The 27,296-nt window shown below is 39.6% G+C and overlaps 2 protein-coding genes across 2 annotated transcripts; both read right to left on the minus strand.

The window, feature by feature from the left end:
* Positions 1 to 1,333: 1,333 nt before the first annotated feature.
* Positions 1,334 to 21,079, minus strand: GTF3C3 (general transcription factor IIIC subunit 3). The gene is made up of 19 exons (XM_031045871.2): positions 20,934 to 21,079; positions 19,540 to 19,642; positions 16,283 to 16,476; positions 15,774 to 15,897; positions 15,042 to 15,233; positions 14,597 to 14,762; positions 13,758 to 13,905; positions 11,969 to 12,041; positions 10,902 to 10,988; positions 9,762 to 9,865; positions 9,008 to 9,179; positions 8,362 to 8,564; positions 7,659 to 7,760; positions 6,499 to 6,634; positions 5,651 to 5,888; positions 5,108 to 5,298; positions 4,327 to 4,451; positions 2,991 to 3,143; positions 1,334 to 2,080 (listed from the first exon to the last, which is right to left on the minus strand). The coding sequence occupies exons 1-19, from the start codon at positions 21,030 to 21,032 to the stop codon at positions 1,958 to 1,960; spliced, it is 2,733 nt and encodes a 910-aa protein (XP_030901731.2). The 5' UTR covers positions 21,033 to 21,079; the 3' UTR covers positions 1,334 to 1,957.
* Positions 21,080 to 21,571: 492 nt separating this feature from the next.
* On the minus strand, positions 21,572 to 26,207 carry C8H2orf66 (chromosome 8 C2orf66 homolog). Its single transcript, XM_005145562.3, has 3 exons — positions 24,023 to 26,207; positions 22,691 to 22,878; positions 21,572 to 21,821 (listed from the first exon to the last, which is right to left on the minus strand). Exons 1-2 carry the CDS (start codon positions 24,143 to 24,145, stop codon positions 22,696 to 22,698), a joined length of 306 nt encoding a protein of 101 aa, XP_005145619.1. The 5' UTR covers positions 24,146 to 26,207; the 3' UTR covers positions 21,572 to 21,821; positions 22,691 to 22,695.
* Positions 26,208 to 27,296: the final 1,089 nt, after the last annotated feature.

Raw genomic sequence — 27,296 nt, forward strand, 5'->3', positions numbered from 1 at the left:
GGAGTAGCTAAAGGGATGGTTTTTCACCCCTTCCTTGTTTTAAGCCTGTTTGGGATTTAGGGTGGAAAGGAGTAAGATAGGGTGTAGTTGTGAAGGATTACTGTATCCCAGTAAACTTTAGCACTACCTTAAGTTTTGGCTATGTCTGCTTTAGCAAGCAATGCAGCTCTGTGGATCACATACAGAATGAAAGAGCTGGTCCAGATGTCCAAGATGTGTTCTGGACTAGGTTTTCCTTCAGATTTGCTCTGGTGTAATCCTGCTGACTGAATGCTCACTAGCAACTGGAGCACTTCTGGAAGCCATCCTCTAAATTGCTTTCACTTGAAAAGAATCTAGTTTGCTCAGAGCCTGCTCTGGGCTGTGAAGCATACCATGATGAGTGGCAGCTCACCCCCTGGAAACATCCCAAGTACACAATTGACAAGAACTTGTTATTTTCTTTAAACAGTAATTCTAACAAAGCTGTAGTATAATCAAACACTCCTGCCACCTGCAGGATCAGTAATCGAGTTCTACATTGCTAGTCTTTCCCCAGGCTTGGTAGCTGCTCAGCCTCTCTTAGTTACAGCAATATTTGCAGTATTTAAAAATGAGTTTTCTAAAGAGCAAGAAAGTTGCTTGTTCTTTATCTTCCTGTCAGCCTGTGGCCTTCAGCAAATGTGGATCGCAAACAGCTTTCTACGTTTGGCAGTGCAGGTATCAGCAGTGAAATCTGAGTCAAAGATTGTTCATCTCACAGCCATAAATGCAAGTTGGATATATCTAAGGAAAAATAAAATAATCTAAGTTCTATCTTCAAATATAGGTGTGGGTTTTTTTTGCACAAGCATTTGAGGAAGATTTAGATAACTGGCATTGAGACAAGTAGTATCGCTCTTCCTTCTAGATGCTCAAAATTGTTTAGCACATCTTTTCAGAACACTGTTTGCTTGCAATATGAATTTTCCAGTCCATATTGACTGTGTTTCATTAAATGCAAATGGGCTGAAAGCAAACAGCAGTTAGCTGTGGTCCCATAAGTAACTAGCTACTCAATGCCTTGGGAGGCAACAGCACAGTTTGTTTTCTGTTCAGCAAACTACTCAGCCATATTTTGCTGTAGCACATAACATATAGCCACATATATAACTATATATGTAACTACATACTCTTTTTATTTATGGTAGAGCGTAATTTGCTGTATTGGAAGCAGTATGCTTCCACCATCATATTTTCTTGAACTGTCAGAACTAATTAAAACCCCAGACCATTTGCAGTGTATGTGAAACAAGCAGCTGTATGATATTATTAGATTAATATTTGCTCTATTCAGTAGGATCTGTCTTTGCTGAGAATGAGTAAACATTATCATTATCCTCAGAATTTTTATTGACAAGTTCAGAACAACAGAGGTCACACTGATTCAGTAAATAGAAATCAAGCTCCTTCAAACAGGAGAGCTGCTGGGAATATGAACTCCTAGAAAATTCTGAATACTTCAAATAGTGAGCTCTCCAACCTCTGGGGATTAGTATGAGCCCACTGCTTCTCTATTACAGCACTTTAATAGTGCACGTTAAAAAAGCAAATCTAATCCCCAGTGAACAGGGCTTCTTGAACCACCTCACTGGTAACTAGTTGTACTATTGCACATCATAAATCTTCCCTAACGAAAAAAACAAAAACCCAAAACAACAAGCTGCCCTGGACTTCAGTTTGAGTCTATATACAAGACTGGGATTACAAAGCAGTGCACCAAAGAAGAGCTAATAACAGCCAGACCTGAGCATGTCAGTTTCCACCCATTTGTGACACAGTTCAAATATTGGAAATAGAAGTAGTCCATTAAGCCAGGTACAGCACAAGCCCTTTCTGACCACCTACAGAAAAAGGTTGTACACAAACCCATTTCCCCAGCACTGCATAATGCAAAAGTTAATACAGAGACTATCAGTTCCACCTGCCACAAACCTCATCATACAACTGCATAGGTATACATCAGCTTCCGAGCCATTCTGATATTTCCACTGCTCTGATAAATAAGTGACAAGTTAAAGGCAGCATCTCTTCTCAAGTCTGTCTGATCAGTTTCTATTCCCTGTAAAAATAATAATGGAAAAAAGTTACTATATGCAAAAATAGTATAAAAATTGAAACATGTGTAGCAATGACAGTGGAATCAAATCACATATTCATGGTTGATATAGGCTTTCAGCTGCACAGAAACTAAGGTAGTACCTTGTGCCCTCCCTCTTTCAGAAGTTGCCACATTGCTAATCACAGAGTTACACAATTACATACTCAGATCAGCTATAAATTAGAAAGCCAGCTCACAAACCAGGAAAGTACTATCTTAATTTGTCTTTGCATGCAAAGTAGTTGTTTCTTCAATCAGAATGTGAATACTGTCTGTATCTTTCACAAGATGCTGCTTTGAGCTCCAGCACTAACACCCATGTTCTTTATCAACCCTTCCTGTCTTCTAAAGACACTTGCAATTTTACTACCTTCCCATGCCAAAGCGAAACTTCCTCTCAGACCAGACTTGTATGACACATCAATTAGGATGTTATAATACAAATCAGAGTAAAACCATGGCTCACAGGCATTCAGGCAATCTTAATAATGGATCATATTGCTTCAGCATGCTCTTTTATACCATGAGTGACTAGATACAACTTCCAGATATAACTCATTGCATGTAATATATATATATATATAAAGTTCAGCTACTTATTCAGGTGAAGTTGTGTAGTGACCCTTTTTGCTGCTACTTCACTCAGCCTATGAGTAAATCCTTCAAAATTCATAAACCTGTGAAATTAACACATGCTTAAATATACTACCAGGTGACAACAAAATCTGGGCTTTCAATGACAAGGAATAACAACACAAAGTAAAGGGAACTCAGTGACATAGATCTTATGTACCTATTTTAACTATGGCTGATAAATTACTAACATTGACCTGACTTTATTCTCTGTACCTAACTCACAAAGAAACAGTACCTCTAAGGTGAGGGGAGGAAGTTCAAGTGCTTTCTGGTAATAGTGGACTGCCAGGTGCAGCAATCCCAGCTGGTGAAGGCCACGGCCAAGGTTGTAGAATGACTCTTGACATGGTCCACGCAGATCCAAGTATCGGTGAAGGAAGGAAAATCCCTGTACACATATTATACACATTTGTGAATGTTCCCTTTAACAAGATGGCAGCAAAGAATGCTGGAGAAGAGGTGTTTAAGTGTATCGACTTAACCTTCTCATCTGTGCTCCCCCACAAAACCACAGACAAGTTGATGGTAATAAATAAGTCACATTCAATTGCTGAGACTATAAACCCTGTGCTCTGTCAGTCTCACTGCCTTTAGTAACAATGGGGAGAGCTCTTTAAGAAATTGAGCACACAGTTAATGAGTAAAGTGACTCATGGCACTAGTTTGCTAAATGTATGTACATATGTATGTGTTTATGCAGTGTACACGCTGGTAAGACTGGTTCATGTTCAGAAGAGCCAACCACCTTAAAAACATAATGGGCTTTGGTTTAGAGGAGCTGAGGACCTGCAGCTTTTGTCAAAATCTGTGCAAGCTACAGTTTTTCAGCAGTTTCACAAGTCATGAGAGCTCAGAACCCTCACTCTATTCTGCTGATTCCCAGCTCAGTGGCCACAGGAATTAAAAAGTATTTCAAGTTAATGAAAACACTTAGTGGAGAGTAGAGGAAATTACTTTTAAAAATCAGACAGTGATTTGTAACTGGATCTGCCAGATTAAAGGAAAACGTGAAGAAGGGAGCTGAAAAACTGAGGGCAGCCTAAACTGGAGTTCACAACATCCTTACAAAGAGAGCAGTGAGAGTTACCTAAAAGGGGGAAAAGAAAGATGGGGGGAGGGAGGGAAGCCCCACTTTATAAGTCTCTAAAGTTTGCTCCAACAATGCAGTTTCTGAGACATGTCGATGAAGGGCACATGGCAGGGGTTCTCTTCTACAGCACTTCTTCAGAGCAAGGCAGGGCAAGAATAATTTGGAAGAAAATCCAGACTATATCCATCAATGCTGAAATCAGTAATATTTCCACAAAGAGCTGGCAGCTGCTAACATCTATGTGGGTAATCAGTGCATATGCACAGCAGAAGAAGCTACATTTGGCTAAAAGGAGAGCAGACTCAGATGGGTATAATTACAGTTCAAAAGCATGTTCATATCTGTGTTCATATTTTGCCACTTCCCTCTTTTGATGCCATTTTAATTAGGAAGAGTTATTTAAACAGAGCATGCAGCCATAACTGTACGCAAGATACAAGGACAGGACACACTGTTGGTAAAAAGCATCACAGTAACTCACCTGTACCAGAAGAGCATGCCTTTTCAACACATACTTCTGAGAAGCCATGTGGATGAAAGTCAACCCAATACAAAGACTGTACAGAGGTTCATCTGGGTTTGTACGAAAGGCTTGCACATACTGTCCTAAAAGCAAAGAACTGAATGAAGATGTTTGTTGTGAAAATTATTCCTGAGGAATTTAAAAGCAGGAAAGAAAATCTTCACATGAGAATTGTGAACTAAGAGGAGAGATAGTTTAATATACCTACAGCAAAGTACACAGGAAAAAAACATGAAAGAAAATTCTGTACTTTCAGCACTCCTTCAATTCTGAAGGAGGAATGCTGACTGGGATGTAAAAGTAAGCACAAGACAGGCCAACATAGGAAGCAAACAGTCATTGCTAGGATTTATATCCTGGAGGCCACACATCTTATGTGTGTGAAGAGCTTGACTGCAAGCAGTAGGTTTACTTCAAAGACCTGCTTAAATGTCCAACCAACTTCATTTGCTCTTCAAATTGGCCTGTTTCTGCCCTTCATCATTATCATTAGATTTCAGTTATCTTTGCAAGTTAGTTACATTTGCAATGTGTGCTGAAACTGAAACATGCCAGCCTCATTTTTATTATCAAAACTCTTAGCAATGCTTTGTGTACAACATAGTAAAGCACCAGACTAACACTGTGAAGCCACCTGTAATTTTCTGGCATATGAAAAAAAGGGCTTTAATAAATCTTTCTCAGGAAAAAGCACATTTACTTGCCATATTTGTTAATATTGGAACATTAATGCTATTACCAAGAGCATGCTTGAAACTGCCAGACACAAACGCATTATGCCCATTCAGGACACACAGTGCATGGTTATCAGGGTTTTTCAGCATCAGGCGGAGACAAAAGCGATGGTGCCGAACATCCTGAGACTGCATAGTAACCTGATTGAAGATGTTCCACAGCTGAGGTTTATTGACATTTTCCATCACCATGATTCTAGAGAATGAAAAGTATACAAGAAACTCGTAGATGCTACATAGTAAATGCTGTATCTGTAATAAAAACTTCAACAATTCAGGGAAGATAACAAAGCAGAGACACTCAAGGAGCAAGTCACTGAATGAGGCAAAGTTGACAGAGACAGAAGCAATGGTTCTGTCCAAACCAACCACCCTGCTGCATGATGCATGTTCTGGAACCAGAAGCTATCAGAATGCTCCTTTAGTTTCAATAACCTTAATTGTTTTAGAACAAGCTGAAAAGCATCAGCCAGCCTCCTTTAGCAGTATGACTACAGCCTCAGCGGAAGCAATTCCAGAAGAGTTTGATCTACCTTCTCAGTACCCACCTGATATAGTTGTATGCTTTCCTGAAATTCTTGTCCAGTATTGCAGCAGAGAGCCCAAAGTATTCCAGCTCCTTGCGCTTTTGTCTATCATCATAAAATGAATAATACTCCAGGGAGGAATCCACTAGAAGCTCTGCCTCCTTGTACCGGGAGAGGTCACACAAGGCGTATATAGCCTTCAGGAGGAGGTTCCACCAGTCATCTTTTGTCAGAACACTTGTGAGAACAGCTAAGATTGCTAAAAATATCCAAGTCAGGAAGTTAAGAAAATTAAACAAGGAGTGCTAAACTCTTAAAAAAAGGTGAATGTGTCAAACTGATCTTTTCAAAACCATCTCAGCATTAACAGGTAAAATAAAGATAAAATATTTACTTTTCTCAGTTTAAATGCAGTCTGTAAAGTGCCAGCAAAACACTCAAAATCTGGCAACAAATAACAAGAAAGACGCAGAGTTCAAGCTGCAAACATACTACATGAATGCATCAAAGTTACTCTTCTAATCTACCAGACGGTGCTTAAGAATATGTAGTCTGGCTCTACTGAGCCTGTAACAGCTAAAAAGCCCCATACCACACTGAAAACATATATTTCTTTTGTGTTCTAGATTTGTGTGTGTACTTGCACTGAGGAGAATACTGGACCACAAAACCTCTAGAGGTCCTGAATTAGTCTGAATAGAGATTGTTCCCTTAAGTTGTATTATCTTAATTTTTGATACCTTCTTTGCCCTAGAAATAAAGCAACATTAACATGAACTGTGTGGATTTAGGATGCAAAACAGCAATGTCTGTTTCAGTTTTCAGTACTAAAGAGTTCACCTTTTCGTTTTTAATAAAACATTTATTACCTTTTGCATCACAATTTGCTGTTTCTTGGTCATCATTGTCAGAAATTTTATCTCTTGGCACCTTAATAAGATAGAGATGTCTCTCTCCAGACTTGGAACTAGATATCAAACACACCTGAGCTCTGCTCATTGCTACCTAGAAACAAATTTAAGGGCAGTATTTCAGATTACAGTAATACATCCCGTGACAACGCAGCTTTACGGCCAATACATCCTGCTCATGTTGCAGGCCAAAACAGCCTGCAACTTAGAAATCCCACAACAGAGCAATATCATGAGAGATAACATTACCAAGAGGAGTATGATCTCTGCATTGTCTCATGCTCCAGTGCAAACTGGGTGACACAAAAGAAAGACACTAACTCTTTAAACGACTTAAAAACTTCTGGGATTGGAACATCCCTGTATAGATTCAAATCTAACTATCTGCATAGAAACATAAAAAGAACAATGCCTTTCTGTATCACTGTCAACAACACGTGGCGTGCATAGTCAGCTACTCAACCAGCATAATACAACAGTAACGGCTCTGCCCAAACAGATAAAACTGAGGACTAAATATTCCCTACCTGTTGATAAACAAACCCCAATAAACACAAAACTGCCACCACTCTATTAAATGGCTAAAATGACCACAGACAAATTTGTTTATCACAAGAAAATAGATATTAAATAATTAAGAAATTAAAAATAAAATTGTAGAAATAAAAGCCAGTATCAACACTTCAGGAAAGTACTGCATAGATTGCTAAAAAGGTAAGAAGCAGCTTTAGTATTCACTGTGTTCTACATCCACTGAGGAACAGGGAGTTAAAGTCACTGTATTAAGAATTACACACAAAAGTGGTCCTCAAGTGGTCCTCTCTTCTGACCTCTACAGGCAGGAACACCAGTATTGCACACTCCATGAAAGATAGGATGTGGCTGCCCCATCCCTGGCAGTGTTCAAGGCCAGTCTGAACAACCTGATCTAGTGGAAGGTGTCCCTGCCCAGGGCTGGAACTAGAGCTTTAAGGTCCCTTCCAACCCAAACCAGTCTATGATTTATTATCTAACAAAACTATGAAACCACTTGTGTATAAAACCCACTAGCTGTCCTTCTGAGTTTGGTTGTTGCTTGTCAACTCACAGCAGTTCTTAACGTGCAAATATGGGCTTACCTTCAGCAGCATTGCCAGCATTGTAAGTAAAGTGTCTACGTAACCATAAATTTTGCCTTGGGAATACAACAGCGTCGAACGATGGAGGAGTAGCTTTAATTCCTAGATAATATTGAACATTATTCATTAATACTGCACAGAAAATGAGTTTATAAAACAGTTTTTACTCCATATAGTATTAATAGGATTGTAAAAAGCTTACAGAAGGCTGTAAGAATCTTTGCAGCAGCAACAAGATGTCCCTAAACAGCCCTGCAGTAGTTACTGTTTCAAAGTCTCAGATTTCAGAGGAATTTACCGTAATTCTTACCTATAGTGAAGGTGCTGATAGAGAGGGAATATAGAACCTTTGCTGCACCATCAGTTACAGTCAACAGAGACCAATGCATATAGCTCATATGTACCGGCTGCTGATCACCTCAATACAAAGTGACTGGTATCAAGACTGGTTCTCAGTGCCCAAGAGCTTGTACATCACACAGAAGTAATCAGGTAGGACAGGGAAATACCAATGAAATGGTCAGAGAAAAAGAGCCATGAGGACTCATCCTGATACTCTGTAGTGAATCATTTGCTGTGCTGTGAATGTTCACCACGCTACAGACAGCAATTCTCAATCCCTGGCCCTATATAGCTGACATCTTGAACCCTGCCATAGTTTAACAGGATAATATATCCTAAATAGGAAGAACACTTCGCCTACCTGCTGGGCAGCATTAGCATCCTGAGCCAACGTATCTGGATCATACATCGGTTCCAGAGCCTCCAGAGCTCTTTCGGGTCGGCCCAGCTGCTGCTGAAGTGTTGAAAGTGAGATTCTTGCATCCAGATGCAGTGGAGCAAGGTCAACAACTTTGGCATAGCTCTCTGCAGCACGCTCCATGTGTCCCAAAGCCTTCAAGCACTCTAGAAATAGAAACAACACAACAGACTTAAATGGCAGAGAAGACTTGCAAAACAGTTACTATCATTTTCAGCTGAAACCACCCAAAACATGTATTACTGAAGTGACAATATTCAGAAATAGGTACTGATGCATCCACAGTTTCACTTAAGACCTCATCAGTTGATACAGGATGGAATGCAGAATAAATGCTGTTTACAGCATATTCTTACTTACATGAGAATGAAGTACTTTTAGCTGAAGTAAATGTCAGTCTATATAAAGAACAAGAAAACACTCCATGACAGGACCATCATAATGAACTCCAAATACAGCTCTGCAAATACCAATTATCATTCAACATGTGAATCTAAAACCCCTGTGACCTTAAGTAAAGATCCCTGGAAATGTTCACCATTGTATGATCTCTCCATACCACATGTTCAGCAGTCCTGCTTCTTCTCACCTGCATGCCGAAGCCAGACTACAGCCAAGTTGTATCGTTCCGAACAGACAAGGGAACTCAAGAGAGGCAGTGCTGAGTTGTATTCTCCAACATCCAGAAATGCCTCTGCGACGTCCAAATATAAGTCACCCATTTCTTCTGGATTTTGTTCCACCAGAGTGGTCAAAAGAGGCTTAAAAACAACCCACAACCACACAAAACACTAAGCACTAATATCCAACAAGAACATTTCTTTAAGGTATGGTTAGTGGATGCTTATGGGTTTATGCTATGATTTTTATTGTATTTGCATTCTGAACTACAATTCATCTATTCAAATGTGAGTTTGAAAATAAAAATTAAAAATCTGAATTGCAGAGTTCCTAAAAAAGTTCTGGTTTTCTATTCTAGATTTTTCAGATCCAGTGGGTGAAAGCACCCATCAGTGAGGAGTGCTCTTTATGACAGAAGAGTGTTCAGATGTAGTACAACTTTAAAGCAAAGCTAGGTTCCTTAGTGTTCAAGAAGCAATGTGATCCTGGGCCTGTAACAGCACAAGGGCTGTGATTTACTGTGCTTTATGCCACTGGAGGCATAATTTATACGGACAAAAGTAGTATTTCTGCTATTACAGGTCTCTTTCTTGGAGTGGGAAGCTACCAAGAAGAATCGCCACAGCCCCGTCAGGAACCTCAGACATACAAAGACAAGAAAAATTACTTGTTTTGGTAATTTACCAGAATACCCTCCAACTTCTGAGTTGGTTTCTACTTACACTGAGCGGCTCTAGTATGTTCAAGTGAACTAAGCACACCATCAGCTTGACCGTAATGTCTATGGGTACACCCTCAGGAATGCAGCAGCTGACCTTCTCCACACCTGTGAGGAGATATTGAATTTCTGAAGCCACGGACTTTAACTAGCACTTCACCAGCTCCACAACCCCTCCAAGCCATGTTCAGCTCCTCTAAAGAAAATCATTCTCATTGACTCTAGTAAATGTTGTGCCTCTCCCTTTTCTAACTTTCCTGATAGATGGAACAACTTCTTCCTGCTGTCTTTTATCCTAATAATTTCAGATTAAGTATCAAGTGCTGTCTGCATTGATTTTGACAGCAAGATCCCATAAGACGTGTCTAGGGCCTTTGCCCTCTTAAGATGTGCTTGCTTCATAAAGCTTTCCTTTAGCAATTTCCTTTAGCAATTCCTTGTACCCTCTTCTTGCTTTTAGAAGGACATTGCCCGTGTTAAGGTTCTTATTAAGCCAAGTCCCAGATACCAGGGATCTGGCTATATGCATTGCTGGCTGAGCACAGTTAACTACAGAACTTTACACCACACAAAGAAAGCAAACATGAGACAAAGTAATTACCCATGACAATGCTAACAAATGGTCATGCAGCAAAACTCCATTATCACATTTCTTTCACGTGCAGCCATGCTCCCTCCTTAACTACCCTGTTTAAATTCTCTTTCACCTTAATTCCTACACCAGACATTCAAAGAGTGATTGCTATAACGTCAGAAAACAGGGGTGTCCAACATATGGTTTCTCTATTACCCCCTACATCCACATCCCATTACTCCAAATCACAACCTGCAGATTAATTCATCATTTTCTGAACATCTGAAAATCCAGCATGCATGTAGCTATCTACCTACTGATAAATTCTTACAAATTAAGAGTTTGCTCTTGGAAGTGGGTAAGCCTGGGAGAACACTTCTGGCTTTGGAGGCTGCCTGGGTTAGGAGTAAGTTCTGAGTAAGGAAGACAGTACACAAGAAACCTTTTTGGATTAAGCCCTATTTCTCTGCTGCTGGAAAACTCTGCCAATTTTTATATGGTTGCAGACTGATTCCTAAGCACAGGATTAGCACATGGACTTGCACAAAATCAAAAACTTCAATTACTTACCTGCAGCAGTGGGTTTAGCAACTGGATTGCTTTGCTCTTCAGGTGCTGCCTCCTGGCTTTCCTCAGTTTCTACCACTGGCCCTGGATCTTGTGAAAAAGATTAGCAGATTATCCCAGCAGCGCCAGCTAAGCCAAAAGTTACTTGCTTTTGAAACTGTAATTGACTAGTACCTTACTGTGAAAAGTGGCCTTTATTGGGTTTTGGTTGTTGGGAGTGGGTTTTTGGCCAGTGCAGCAGGGAAGCAGTCAAAAAAGTTACAAAGCAACAAAGCAGGAAGCCAAGTTCTTGCTTTAAATTGTGCACCCCAGGTAACTTGGCAACATGGTGTTGTAATTCCTAGACTCACAGATTTGCTTCTTCTACATTATCTGCAAAAAGCCTCTATCAGGGCAGTTATCCATTGATGAACTGTGTTTTCACTTAGTCCATTTAAGCAGAAAGCCAACAGAAGTTGTCTTTGTAACAGATTGCTAAAACAAGCAACCAGTTTAATGATAGAAACAGGTTGTCTGCTCATGGAGTTAGGATGCTGTGATCATTCTACATTTTCAGTCTTGAGCAATAACTTTCCTAATGCAGGTTTCTCAAAGACAACCTACTTTATTTAAGTACAAGCTAATAACCCTATATCTGTGTATACTAAAACGTCGAGATGTTTAATAACAGAAGTAGGCTTTATTAAGAATGTTAGTGTCAGGTCAAAGGTTGATACTCTTAATTATAGATGCCACTTAAGAGTATCTATTTGTTTTTTCAGAAGCTATTTAGCTGGCAGAAATAACTGGTCTAATGTGAACACTCAGAGGAATGCTTAGAACTTTAAAAGCCTCCATTTGCTTGGAGAGCAGTCCTCGTCCTTAATGATTCAGCAGGGATAACTGAACATCAGAATAACTCCTTATAGAAAGCCGAGGTCATGCCATATAACTCATTAAAAGCATGGAACCTGGATCGTCTAAGTAGCCTGTCAACATGCATCAAAATATACCCAGGAGTTGAAAAGGTAATGGAAAGAAAGATATCAAAGAAGCAGCAGGATCATGCTAACTGCTTGTTAGCTTCTTACCTTTTTTCTCCACGGTTGGACTTTCTTCTGCTACTTTCTTCTCAAGTGCAATCCCTGCAAAATCTGTAATAACCTAAACCAGACAAATACCGTGGATCATTTTAAAGATTTGAAGGATATAAGAAGTAACCAGCCTGCATGGCTGCTGTTTTAGACATCACAATGATTACCAGAAGAAAAGCTACATTCCTTTCATGTGGAGTTAGTTGACTAGTCCTGTGTTTGATCACCTTATGTCTTTGTCCACTATTTTTGGACTACTTAGATGATCCAATCAGCACGTCTTTAGCACGCACAACAGTTACTTTCGTCACGACTAGAAAAGCTTTTAACCTTTCTAGCTTCTTTCAATGCCTTTTGGAAGATGGAAAAGAAAGAAAAGCACCAGCTGAACAGCTAAGCTCTGCACACATCTTTCCAAAGTGCTCCAAGGATTCCTCAGTCTAATACACTGCATGGAAACCATGTGGTTTATATCAGTTAAAAGCAAAAATTAAATAGAATTCACAGCTACATACAGGCATTTTACAAGAGCCCTGATCATACACATCCCAACCTCAACAAAACCAGTGGAATTCAACAGAACTACTTTAAAAAATAGAAACCAAAGACAGACAATTCAAGACATTCACTTGCCAGTGGGGATCTGCGAGGAGGGAAATGCACATGTGTTAAGTACTGCTGGTCTAAGACCTAATGCAGCTTGATATTTTGTTCATGAATTGAAAAGTAAGTATTTAAATCATTACCGCTGCCAGAACATCATCGACAAACACAGAGTACATGACCCTTAGAGGAACATACCAGATGATTGCATTGACAGTTATTTCTTAAGGGCTCACTTTACCAGTTCAAATACACTTTCAGCTACCCAGGAACAAGAAACACCATCACAGGAATGGACCCAAGGAGAACCATCAAGAAGAAACAGTTCTGTGATTGAGTACTGCATTAATAAATCTGGCAGCTAAGTAAAGTGTACACAGAATTGACTGATTTTTATAATGGGAAGACATAGAGGAAGGTCAGAGGAATTGTTGCAGGCTTATGATGCTTTGCACTGACAGTGAGCTAAATAAAATCTTAAGGAGGAAAAAGAAAATGAGAAGTAATTTAGTATCAGCAGATACGAATGTTCTCCCGGAGAAAGTCTCAACTAACAGTGTCTCTTCGATCTATCCTGAAAAGCATCACAATGGCCAGATCCTAAAGTCTTTCCTCTCAAAGCCACACCAAATCAACTCTGAAACATGCCTCAAAAGTGAGGCATATTCACTAGAACAAACTGGGAAGATATAAGGACCTTCTCCAATTCCTGATGCCTTAGAGTCAAGATGTATTATTTTTCTGGAATGTATGACTCATGCTTAATGCAGAAATTATTACTTGTAACACAGGTATGCCAAATAAAGCATGATGGTCTGTACTTGAACCATTAGCCCATTCAGTATCACCCTTTTTTCAGCCTAGAGAATGCCCTTTGCTTGTAGCACTCACAAAGACCTCATACTAAGTCTTCTCTGGCTACTACAACTACAGCAACTGTAGAGAAGCAGAGGAAAGGATCCCAAAACTTTAAACCTGGAACAGCACTGCAAGTCTATCAGCCCCCAACTTACCACATCAAGCTGTTAAGTTCTACAGAACTAATAGGAAGCAATCTGTATCTGATCAGCTCTATCACTATACAAACATGACCATATGTAAGCACTACAGGAATATAAACTGTCCTTCCTGACTGGCAAACAAGTGCTGAACATGATACAAAAATGCATTTAACTCTCCATACCGCCAATGCTTTGTCGTATTGTTTGGAAGAAATATACAGTTCAGCTGCAATGTTAACATCTTCCATGGCGACAAGGCTCTGGTGTTTACTAAAGGCTTCTTCTATTATGTCAATAGCAGAAGTCACATCATTGGCTTCATAATAGCTCCTATAAAAGAGATATGAGATACTTAGTATTTGAGCTGACAACATATACTTTGAACACCAGCAAAAGGTTTTTTGTATGTCGTTTATTTTTGCCTATTAGAAACATTTTCATCAGCAAGGTGTCCTGGGTTCAGCAGTAGCAGTCATTTTTTCTCCTTCTTGGTAGCTGGTGCAGTGCTGTGTTTTGACTTTCGGGCTGGGAGCAGTTGCTGATAGCAAGTATGTTTTGAGTTACTGCTCAAATGTTTGGTTTCTCTTTGCTCCAGAAACAAACCACAAATGAAACATATTCTGTCGCAGGTAGCTTTTATTTCGAATACTTTGTTTCATTCTATGCTTCTATGATTCAGGTTTCGTGGCATTAAGTTTCCAGAGCTCTAGTGATATTATATAGATTAAAAATGTACTGCATTTGTATATAATTGCATACTATTGGCATTTTTTTAGTAATCAGTATTTGCATTTTATTCCCTTACTCTAAAAGAATGAACACTTCTCAGATAATGCATTGATCCTGCACATGTCAGGCTTTGGAAACATCATCATAGTTGGGGATGCATGCTTGTGGATTGATTGCTTGCATTCCTTTATTTCAGCCATGTACCCAGCTTGAATCAGCTGCAGAACTTATTAATACTGGCTTTTGAGAAACTCTGGAAAATCAAATCACAGTAAATTTGAATCCAACTTACTTTGCCATGTCTCTAGCCAACTGCATAAAGCGCTCTCCATCAGTGGGAGACAGGAGATTCAGAATCCGCCTGTAGCCATCCATAGCCATCTTATGTTCTCCCAGCTGTTCATACAGGCTTGATCTCTCCCACAGGTAACGCACGTTGGTTGGGTCGTATTTCAGAGCTACAAGAAAAAGCATATAAGTAGCCCGGTTTAGGAAAAGGCAACAATAGATTTCACCTTCATTTCCGTGACTAGATGAATGTTAACAGACACACACGATTTTTGTAAGAAAGGACATTCTATATTAAGCATTCATTAGTCTTGTACCAAAGTCCAGAGAGAAGTACCAGAATCTTAAGCAAACTGTAGCGAACTAAATTAGAAGGCAGAAGAAAATTAGACTATTTCCATTATCACCTAACACTTATTTTTAAACTATTAAAATGGTTGCTACACTACCTTTTGTGTAGCAAAAAATAGCCTGTTTGATATTGTCCTGTTCCAGTGACATTTCTGCTAGTCTGACCCATTCCTCAGTATCACTCGGATTTAAGTGAGCTGCAATCAGTTCAAATTGTAACGACTTCTCCATATCACCCTGGTCTTCATAGATCATGGCAAGAGTGGAAAATGGCTCATGAGCAAGAGGAGCTGCAAAGAGACAAAAAGAATGATGAAGAGCTATTGGTTTAAAACTACCTTAAAAACAAATAACTTGCCTTTCTGCAAAAAGACATCAGAATTATATGAAACATGAACATTTCTCTGTTTAAATTCATTAAAAAACTGTGGACAAGCCTTCCAATTCCTTTTTTGCAATTATTAATGCTTACCTGATAATAATTCATAGGTTTATTAATTATTAAACAGCTTGACTCTAACAACAGCCACTTTTAGCATTACTCTACATTGTAGAAATGCTGATATTTATACCTCAGTTCTACAAAGACAATAAAAGCAAACTGTGTAAAGCTAAACAGAGGCCTAGGTCTCTGCAGAATTATGGTGCTAGTTTCTTTTTATAAGCAAAACAATAAAGGAAATGTACTACATATTCTTAATTCCACACTACTTATGCAGTGACTTTCCTTGCACTGAGTATTTTTATCACCAGTGAAGCCACACTGAATTGTCCTAAAAGACAACTTCACCCCATCCTTAAGGCCAAAGAGTTTCAGCATTCTAACGTACCTTGTCGAATGATTTCCATGCACATTAGAATAGCCTCCTCACGTTCCCCTCGAGCAAACCTGATATTGGCCTCTCCCATCAGACCCCTCAACGCACGAGGAAGTTTGCTGCGAGGTCTTTTCTCCTAAATGGAAAAGAGGTATTATTTCTACAAAGGATTCAGTTGTACTCACATTCAGGAGCCACTAGTCACACTTGTGCCTAACACAACCTAATAACAAGTTATATATTAGCAATATTCAAATGACTGGCCAAAATATTTGCTAATTTGCATACCTGACAGACACTGGAAAAGCTTACTTAATTATTTTAGAGTTTTCAAACAGTAATCTAGAGTAATGATTTAAAAAAAAAATATAGGTGACACCAACATAAGCAGAAATATCCCAAATGGACTTATGTTCAGTCAAGTTTCTTAGCAAGTAGCTAAAATGACACGAATTGGCATTTATGCACTATGCTTCAAGTCAGGAGATACAGCAAAGGTACATGAAAGTTTAAATACTTGCTTTCATAATTTTCTTGGTCTCTCGATTAAGTACCATCTCCAACACAAAAACATCTCCAGCTGTGGGTTGCTCAGTAATTTCTTCTTCCTCTTCTTCTTCATCTTCCTCTTCATCCTCCTCCTCCTCTTCATTTTCCCCAATCATGGACGCAAAGACCCGATGAACAGACTTACTGACGCCATCTGAAGTTTCACCTGGCAGAGAAAGGAGCAAAAAAGGCTTATGATACAATCAAGAGTACACACTGCTTAGCAGGACAAGTGCACAGAAAACAGAATTCTTCATAATTACTAGCCCACTTGAAACAGCAATTCTATAAGAAAAAGACCTGCAGAAATGCAGAAAAACTATTAACAACCTCTATGGTTTTAAATCTCTGACTCATTCATCACCAGCACTCAGTATACCCCAGCCTCTACCATTTCCTGGATATCTGAAATGAAAGCATGGAAGAACACATATTAAAATCAACAGTTTATACACATTTTTCTCAAGCCATATAAGAGAAGCAGATGAAGCAATTTCCAAGCACTGAACTGCACAAATGGAATAAAGCTTTTCAGCTGAACAGGCTAAGTGAGCAGACAATTATACTAAACAATAATGCAGCAACCCTCTTTTAGAAGCAAAATCGAGCAAGAAGGATCTTGTAACCATTCTACCCATGACAGTAAGTACCTTTTAATGTGTGTAAATGCACAATGCAGAATATTCATTTCTCCAGGAAAAGAAATAACAAAAATCTTTAAACCAAACAAGAATATGCTGCTATTTTCACATTTCTAAATTTCAACTTTTCATTACCAAATTAGCCTAAGGTTATAACCGCCCATAAGTCTGCATATATGCAAAACATCAAAACAATGTAGTTTAAAGGTTTCAGCTCAGGGATTAGGCATCAAAAGATCTAATTAAAGAGTAACCACGGTATCAAGTTGGGAATGTCAAAATAAAGCTATGATGTATTGCCTAGATGCAAGAGGGAACTGGGCATTATACCTGAGTTCATGGTGGGTTTGGAGTTGGTTTTTATCTGACTTGCATATATTGGGTTATTTTTATTCTGACTCATATATTAAGTATCTAAAAATCAACAGTCTTCTTTCCCCCATCTGAAAACACCCTAATTATTAATTTCATTTCCCTTTTATTTTGGTCTCCTTTGCTGCAAGGGTCATTTGAAGATTATAGCAGGTTGCCCCTAAAGATTCATGTATCACAATGACCTTCTCTAACAGCTTTATTCTGAATATCATACATATGATTCTAATAGCAACTCTTTAAATAGTAATACATAATATCAATGCTTCCTTCATTCTAGCTGCTCTTGAAACTTCTGTGTTCTCTTTCTGTATTCTGTATTTTGTGTAAGAGCAGAAGTACCACTGTCACACAAATATATTGGGACAGATTTCTTTTTAGGTGAAAGGTAACATGCATGAAACAAGTAACAGGCAAAGCCACCTTGGAAGCATTACAGAGACATCGGCAAAAAAGAAAGGGTCAGGAAGGAACTACAGGTATATGGCTCCAGCCACACTTCAGTGTTCATTTTCTATCCTTCTAGCATGAGATCTGGCCATACTTTCAGAATTAAGGCAACACTGATGTACATTTTAGGTGACACAATATAAGGCCTATTTTTGAAATTTAAGAAAACGGAAACAAACACACAGTGAAATCTCTGAAACAGAGAATTCCCAGTGAAAGCAGCAGAGGAGGGCCACAAGGATGATCAGGGGACTGCAGCACCTCCCATATGAAGACAGGCTGAGAAAGTTGGAGCTGTTCAGCCTGGAGAAGAGAAGGCTGCGTGGAGACCTCATAGCTGGGGAGGGACTATTCATTAGGGACTGTAGTGATAGCACAAGGGGTAATGGGTTAAAACTTAAACAGGTGAAGTTTAGATCGGATATAAAGAAGAAGTTCTTTACTGTTAGGGTGCTGAGGCACTGGAATGGGTTGCCCAAGGAAGTTGTGAATGCTCCATCCCTGGCAGTGTTCAAGACCAGTTTGGATGAAGCCTTGGGTGACATGGTTTAGTGTGAGGTGTCCCTGCCCATGGCAGGGGGGTTGGAACTAGACTATCTTAAGGTCCTTTCCAACCCTAACTATTCTGTGATTCTATCTAGGATATCAGTTGTCTTTCTATGACAGCTGAGTTCTCCTGATTTTTCTCTCTGAAGACCAGGAGATACCAAAATTCAGTTGCATTTTGGCATAAAGACGGCAAGGGTAAAGTTAATTGCAATGCTAAAAGCATACAGAATTGCTCTTAACAGCCCTGTGATTCTATGATTCTAAGAGGCGTCTAAGAACCAACACAAAGAGATCAAAAACTGTACTTTTGTATATCATAGCATTGGCACTCACACAAAAATATGCCCTGATAGGTGTAGGGAGTACAGTTTCTGAAGAGAAAGTGTCTAAAACAGGCTGTAGCACTCTAAATCCCAAGCTCAAATCCATTACCTGAAGCATTGGATCAACAATACCAATACAAACTAAAGAGAAAAGTGCTGCTCCTACCACTTCTTGCAAGCCCTTTCACTATGCAGGAGCCCCAAGGAAGTTAAGCTTATTTTGCTGAAGTACCTAAGGTGATACTACCATCCCAGTAACTGCACAAAAAAACCCAGCCAGGAAATCTGTAGCTAGAAATATCCACCAGAAAGTAAGGAGAGAAATAAGTATAGGAATTCTAAACAAGCCAAAGGATAACTAAGCAGGAGAAAAACCAACCAACCAAACAAACAAACCAGAAAAAAAAACATAGAGAAAAACTAAAACTCCTCTTTTTAACCATTTTATTTCACTTTGGGTAACAACAGAGGAAGGCAACGCTCATTCAGTAGAATCAAATACTCTGAAACATTCAAGTGTCAACAAATGACTGCAAAGAGATTAACAGAAAAAAGAGATGAAACAAAAATGACAGAAGACTTTTTGAGAAAAGCTAAAAACTTCAAATTTGTAACTTCAGAGAGAGTAAATAATTGAGGCCATGTGGTTAAGGAGTCAGGAGGGGACAAACTGAGGGTTTCCCAGAAAAACATGGTGAATTGGCTGGATCCAGCCCTCAAAACACTGAACAAAGCTAAAACCCTGGCTATGACTCAGAAAACAAAGGTATATGTTCTAACAACATGCTTCAATACCCACAGGTTCAAAAGAAGCAGCCAGGTGTTTATAACAAGCCAGCTATCAAAGGGCAAATGCTTTCAGTGACCTTTGAAACACAAGTTATTAACATTTACCATCAGTTTCATCCTGACTTTGGGATTTCCCAGATGTTTTTTTGGATGATGATGGAGCCTCTGTATCTTCCGTGTTTTCCTCACCAGATGTATTTTCACCATCCTACACATACCAATAAATTAGTTATCAGCTTTATAACATGACTCATTACTTTTCCCCCCTTTTATTTACAGTTAGCATTTAGACTACAAGCTTCCAGCTTTTGCACTGCTAGTGAAACAAGTGGAATAGTGCAGCGCTTTTAAATGAATCAACCCTAGCATTACCCGGTTTCAAGACATTTATATTCGTATTAATATGAGGTGACTCGGATTGTGACTGCTGACATTACTTTTAACTGAAGAGACTAGTCCATTGTTTATCTAGCATTGCAGTGAAGTAAGATACTTGGTTGACTATAAAAAGAAAAAAAACAGTTAAAAATCCTTTAGAAGCCTGCCTTTTTAAATACAAAATGAAATATCAAAATAGCTTACTGTTAACTCAGTAAGAAGGATTAGGGAGGTGAGGCACTGGAATAGGTTGCCCAAAGAAGTTGTGAATGCTCCATCCCTGGCAGTGTTCAAGGCCAGGTTGGACAGACCCTTGGGTGCCATGGGTTTTTAGTGTGAGGTGTCCATGTCCATGGCAGAGGGGTTGGAACTGGAGGATCTCAAGGTCCTTTCCAACCCTAACTATTCTATGATTCTATCTAGAATATCAGTTGTCTTTCTATGACATCTGAGTTCTCTTGAATTTTCTCTCTGAAGACCAGAAGATACCGAAATTCAGTTGGATTTCGACATAAAGATGGCAAGGTTAAAGTTAACTACAACACTCCAAGCATACAGAATTGCTCTTCACACCTCTATTTGCTTACTTTTAGCCACAAAGCTGTGTCTCTCTGTACTTATTGTTGTCAATAAACCACAACAAAATGAGTCAAACTGGATCTCTTCCTCAGATCTCACACAGAAGATGGTGGGGGAGCAGCAGCAATGTATGCTGGACAATTAAATCAAACCCTGCTTCTGCTCGTTGCTCTGCCCTAAAGACGAAATTGATCATGGTGCCTGAAGGTAACTGCCACTAGCTTTTGCCATGTCAAGGGACACAAACAGCACTGGCATGAACCAAAGCGCTGCATTCGGCATTCCTGAAAGGTGTACATTCCCCTGAACAACTTGCTGTACTAGAGCCTAATGATCCTTATGAATTTCAGTTATTTTCTTACAGTTTTGCAGAAATCAGCAATTATGTAGCCGCAATCAATAGCTGAGCACCACAGCCATCACGGTAAGCCCCTCACACACACAGACATAGAGGAGAGCGGTCCTGAGGCGGTTCAGGTGCTGCCATGGAGGCAGACAGCGGCCCGGCCGGGCCGTGGTGCTGCCAGGCGGGTCACACTCACCTTCTCGCGGCTCTTGCGCTCCTCCCGCTGCCGCTCGAACTCCTCAAAGGAGATCTTCCCCTCCAGGTAATCGATCAGCTCCGGGCTGAAGCCCGACATCGCGCCGGCACGGCCCGCGCACGGAGAACCTCCTTCGGGGCAGGACGCGGGTCCGTCCCGTTATGGCGCCCTCCGCGCCCCGCGCCCTCACGCAGGAGTTCCGCCTCGCCACTGCCTCTACGGAAACACTGCCCTGTCTAAGCGGGCACAGGCGGGGTCCGGGGTCCCGGGGTCCGGCTCTGCTCGCTGCCTCCGAGCCCCCACAGGGGTGGGGTAAGAGGCGTGAGGGCAGCTCCTCAGCTGCCGACACCGTGTTTTATACCCCCCCCCCGTTAGTTAACCTCATACACGTACACAGGTGTCGTGCAAGCGGCTCATTGCCAGGGGCACGGTCGGAAACGGGTGTGAAGGAGCTGGGTGTGAGGCACAAGCAGCCATTGCGCTCTGGGGGCTGTGCCAGGGCCCGTATTTCCCCGCTCCCTTCAGTCTCCCAAGTAGAAGACTTGTGGTAAAAGAGTATCTGAAAAACCTGAGGATGCCCAGTTCCAGTAACACAAAAGGTAACATTTATTTACCACTTTTGAACAAAGACACTCGGCAATAGTTAACACGCGCTGTTGCACTCCTCATTTATTCACATCTAAACACACACGGTTCTGCTAGACACATTGTGGTAGGCAAACACCACACATTTGTCAAGGGAAGGCAAATGTGCTACTTGCAACAAGACATCAGATTACATAGGTCAAAACTGTCAAAGCAATTGTCAAAGCAACCAATGAAGTTAAAAAGTCTTGTGATACTGTGCTGGGAAGGGGATCATTTCGGGTGAAGTTCGACACTTAATGCCTGGAAAAGAGAGGAGGAAAAACAAAACAAAGGATGTGAGACAAATACAGAAGTATTTATATGCAACCAGGGTAACACTGGCTGCAATAACCCAGCTGAGTGCAGCAGACCTCTACTTCCGAAACCAGTTCTGAACACTGAAAAGAATGCCTGAATTACGCAGTACAAGCTACTTCCACCAGCGAGTTGCTTTCTCACTGCTGCTGTAACTGACAGAGAGCTACAGCATCCCTTTTAAAGTCCGTTTTCATTTATGCATCATGCACAATACTCATCGTGCAGAGCAATTTTTTTTTTGTTTTCCTGACACAAAAGCTTGGCCAAATGAGAGCTTCGTATTGAAATCTGCGTGCAGTCTTCATTGTGATTCAGGGTAATAGCAACCTTCAGTTCTAGCCATAGAAATAAGGAAAACGGCATGAGCGGGCGAAGTTATAAAAGATAACGTGTGATTTGTTAGTGCAGTATCTTACATCTAGATTAATTTTCTTAATAATATCATGGGAAACCATTAGTCTAAAGTTACAATTTATTTCTTGATAATTTTTATCAGTTACCAAAATGCTGCATTCTATTACATGTACATTGTCAGAATTCTTCTCCACATGAAAAGAAGGAGGAATAGAAAACAAGGCAAAAGTGGTCTATATAGGTCTGCATGAGAACCATGTGTTATTATGCCAAAGTAGTAAATACCTCATAAATCTCTTAACTATTTTAAACCCAATTCAGGCAAGAGTTACTACACTTTTAATTTCTTCTGAAATTAAGTTGTTTTTATACTTCAGACAGAAGTGAGAATCACTTCAATCCCAATCTTTCGCTTGGTTACATGTAACAACATTAGAGGAAAAAACAGCATCTTTTACCTTGGTCAGCCTTTGAAATAATTTGGGAAATAATTTTTCCTTTCTTCATAATCTGCAAATGCAGAAGCAACAGGATCCGAGTAGAGCATGACAGGCCTTGGTCCTTCATTGTTCATGGCGAAAGTGGCTGGGAGCTTCCTGACATCAAGACCCCTGCTTGAAAAATAAGCCTGGAGTGTTCTGAAAAACTGAACAGATTGCATATGTGAAAATAAAGCATGCCCAGCAGAGATTAATTATTTCCACTGACAAAGTACATCTGTGTGTTCCTACGTGGGATGAAATCCTCTATTTTGGCCATAAACTAGTACAATATAGACAATATAATTCAGACATGTCCACTCTGTTCATGGCTTCTACACCTGACATGGCATCAAAAGTTCACCAACTGCTCACTGATCATCTCTACTCCCAGCTGAACCACAGAGGATTCAAACTGTGTATCTTGTAAACAGGCACAGCAAAACCCTTGCTGAGAGCAAACACTACAGTTGTGTTAGACATTTCTCTAAGAGTTAGCAACAGCAGGCAATTGATTTGAACTGGTCCCTTAGATCACTTAAAAGCAGAAATGAATGCTTCTTAAAACAGCAACGCAAAATTGTGGGAAACTGATGTTTGTTCTTCACAAATTGCTCATAATATCTTGCAAGTATTCTCTTCATTCTCAGATGTAATTAACTTTCAGATCTTCAGCCACTACTCATAACCATGGATCAGATGCAAACTTATCTTCTTGAAGTACAAATGTGCAATCAATCAACAGAATATGCATTTGAGAGGAACATAACCACAGACTGGTTTGATTGAGAAGGGACCTAAAAGATCATCTAGTTCCAATCTGCTTGCCAATAGACCAGGTTGCTTAAAGCCCCATCCTACCTGGCCTTGAACACTTCCGGAGAAGTGGGGCAGCCACTCTCTGGGCAACCTGTGCCAGTGCCTCACTACCCTCACAGTAAAAAACTTCTTCCTAATATCTAATCTAAATGTACCCTTGTTATTATGACAATAATCATTCCTCTTCTGTTTCATAAACCAGGTGGTTGTATAAACATAATACATCTTTAAAAACTAAAGCTGCGGGATGGAAATAAAAGGAAGATTTGTGCCCTGCTGCACACCAAGAATGTCTCTTCAGTTAAGGGGTACATCTTGACTGAAGAATGCTCATCCGGTTGGTGGTTATTGACTACACAAAGTGCACAGTTACTAACACTGCATTTAATGGGCCCCTCTTAGCTTTAAATTTAGAAGGTAAAAAAATTCTCATGATGGAAAATAAAGAACTCCCACAGAACTGAGGCTATCTTTCTTGCAGCATTTCCTTACCAGGTCTCTGTTTCTAGGGTTATCTAGAGGTTTCCATTTTTCTTCTGGTTGGAAAGGAGCACCCTTTACCAGTCCTGTCACAGCCACTACTGTATATAGACCCAGCAGCACCACTTTCCACATGCTGAAGAGATGAACAGACTGTCTGTAAGAAGGACAATGAACCAGACTCAAGTCATAGAGAGCTGTCACTGGTAACAAAGAAAGCAAGCACAACAGTCCAGTGGAATGCTGACAATAATTTAGTCATGGCAAGGAAAATCTGCCTCCTGCAGATTACATCCATGCACTATCAAGGTTTCGTTGTTTTCCTAGTACTAATGTATTAGGAAGAACGAATTATCCTAAGGAAGCGCTTCCCATACCAAAGCTATTTCTGGACACTTTATTCTCTTCGGAGAGGGACTAGCAAGACATTTAACAAAAATTATTTACATTTGTGGATTTACATTGGTTATTACCTACAGCCATTTACATTGGCTCATTATTTACAACATCAGATCTTTGTGTGCACCAAGAAATACGGCTTGAGATCCAGATAACTCTTAAAAATTGCATTAAATGAAAGCGTACTACATACATTGATAAATGCAATAACAACACAGCCTGGTATAACCCACTAAAGACCCATTTTACAACTGGATTCAAGGACAGGGGTGGAGGGAAGGAAGAAATCCTTCTCCCTTTCACATTCTTTAAAATAAAGCTTACCAGTGAATTTGGCTCTGGCTTGCCCCTTCTTGGTTAGTCTCCTTGTAATCTGTGAACAAACTGATCTCTGCTCTTATATTTCTAGTGGACTGTAGGTGGGTGTCAATGACGTTAGCAGGAGTTCAAAAATACAGTAATGATTCCATTTCCATCCATGACATAAAGACCCTTGAGAATTTCAACCTTAATACTCTGAAGACCTGTTGCTATTGAACAGTACAGTTAAAATTCCTCTTCCCTAAGCCGTATTGCAGAGAATTGGTGGTAAGCATATAGGAACTTTAAAACAATTCCCAGGAGAGATAGCAGAGCTGTATGAAAATACGACTTTTTAATTAAAGTAATTAGCCATATCTCTAGAATGGTGACTAACAGTTAAGTACAGCTGGTTGAATGGTTTTCAAGCAAGATGAAATACGGATCATTTTCTTGATGCTAGACAGAGATAGATAGAGAGAAAGTAAGGTCTGTTTCAAGATCCAAAATCATAACATTTTAATGAAACTGTTGCTTTCCTACCTTGGATTTATCAGCAGTGAATATCCTCTTGTCAGACTAGAAACTAAGACAAAGACTACAATGAGGACTATGTTAATTTACCTTTGCCTTATTTCATAGCTTTCTTCAGCTCCAAGTTTTTGCTTACAATTTCATTATACTCTTGTCTCCACTATTTAGATTATACTTTAGTTAGTATCACACAAAACATCTTTAAAGAAACATGTTAAAACTAAAGATATTTGACCATTATCTCACTCCAAATTACAGATATTTATTTCTGACTAGATGCTTTACATCTTTGGTTTAAATTTTGAAAGCAAAACAAACCCCTAACACCAGCCTTCCAGGCAGGCAAAGTTGTGGACATCCAAACCTCATTAGCCACACAGTAAACAAAATGCTAGCAGGGTTGTTGTCATGACTGCAAGAACATATAAAAATACAAGTCAATTTACCCAGTTCGTATATTATTCTACAGACTTGGAATAGAAAAAAGATTTACACCCCCATCAATTACTTTTCATAATAGACATGCTCCAGCTACTAGACTTATTAAGAACCAGAACAACAGCAGAAACAGAACTTGTAAAAAGGCAGGGCCCAATGTAAGGAAACTCTCTGGTGATTTTGTAGGTAGAGAATTTGTTCTAGTTGAATTTTTTGCATAAAGATCATGAGTCATCTGTAAATTTGAAACAAGTTTTATTACCTTCATAACTTAGACAGTCTGGCTGACTGATGAAGTATGCAACTATGCAAGAGATCAGTTAGCATACGGGGGTTGGACTAAGATGATCTCCAGAGGTCCCGTCCAGCCCTAATGATCCTGTGATTTTGTGAGCTGTCTTAGAAAAAGAAGAACCTACAAACTTGCATTGTTGCCTTCTGAGCTAAGTGTGTTCGAGAAACTGAGCTAAAAGTCTGTTTAGACCTAGTGCTCATTTTAATGCATGTTTCTTTCATGGTGTTTTGGTTTGGGTTTTTTCCCGTTTGTTTGGGGTTGGTTTTTTGTGGTTTGGGTTTTTTGGTGGTGGTGATTGTGGTGGTGGTTTGTTTGCCTGTTTGGGTTTTTTGTTGGTTTTGTTTTTGAAGATAATTACATTATAGCTCTTTCCTTCAGTGAAGTACAAGCAGAACACATATTACAATACTGTTAGTACAGTTACACTGATTGACCAAAATTGCATCCTTCTTTGAAAACAGTAGCTACTTTAACAAACACTTTCCAAGCTAGATGTCAGTGTGATGCTTTTTTAATGCAGCCAAATTTAAACGTTAGGTCTTCTTGACAAATTAAGTATACAGACACACATAGTCAGTAAATGGAACCTCTTGCAAGTGGCTATACTAATTATCTAGCCCTTACGGCATGGTAATGTTCATGCATGTTTGAATGAAACTGCACTGAAGCTGAAGATGCATGTAGCACTGTTTGTTCAGTTTCATGCAAGTTAATTCAAAAAGGTAAAAATTTAAAACCAATTAGTTTAGCTGAGAACAAGTTTTATACACATTGATCTATATAAACTATATAATTCACCAAACATTTTCCATCTTATTGCATTACTGATTCATGATAGCAAGGCATGTATAATATACATGAAGTAAGACATTGAGACAGGCTTCATCAAGGATGACCTTTATTGTACTCTACTTGAGATGGGGAAAAAAAGTGTCTGTGATTTAAAGTACTGCTCTAACCACCATGCTCTTTTATTCACTGTTCTTATTTTCTGTTTAGAATCCCAAGAGAAGGAAAAGCACCAAACTGCTCCACATGAGTACCTGAGCAAAGACTAAAGGCAAACAAACATTCATCACAACACTCATTAGAGTGTTTGTACAACAGAAGTAGGAGTAACATCCACAACACTCCACAGAGTATGAGAGGTAAGTGGCATTTTTTGTGAATTACAACCATTTGTATTAATGCAACCATGTCAGGGCACCAAACAAAAATATACAGAAGTGTTTGTTCAGCAGAGCATATGCTATACAGTGCTCCTTTTAGTCATGCATACTTGGGTAAAAAAAAAGACAAGTAAAAAATGTGAAGTATACA

Source organism: Melopsittacus undulatus, chromosome 8, assembly GCF_012275295.1.
Source record: "Melopsittacus undulatus isolate bMelUnd1 chromosome 8, bMelUnd1.mat.Z, whole genome shotgun sequence".
Taxonomy (NCBI): domain Eukaryota; kingdom Metazoa; phylum Chordata; class Aves; order Psittaciformes; family Psittaculidae; genus Melopsittacus; species Melopsittacus undulatus.

Excerpts from the sequence above, each read along its gene's own strand:
- C8H2orf66 (XM_005145562.3), bottom strand. The coding sequence starts at position 24,145 with ATGTGGAAAGTGGTGCTGCTGGGTCTATATACAGTAGTGGCTGTGACA. Across the intron at positions 22,879-24,022 it reads ACCCTAGAAACAGAGACCTG|TTTTTCAGAACACTCCAGGC; the intron begins GTAAGGAAATGC and ends CAATCTGTTCAG.
- GTF3C3 (XM_031045871.2), bottom strand. The coding sequence starts at position 21,032 with ATGTCGGGCTTCAGCCCGGAGCTGATCGATTACCTGGAGGGGAAGATC. Across the intron at positions 13,906-14,596 it reads TTGGCTAGAGACATGGCAAA|GAGCTATTATGAAGCCAATG; the intron begins GTAAGTTGGATT and ends TCTCTTTTATAG. Across the intron at positions 12,042-13,757 it reads AATACGACAAAGCATTGGCG|GTTATTACAGATTTTGCAGG; the intron begins GTATGGAGAGTT and ends TGTCTGGTTTAG.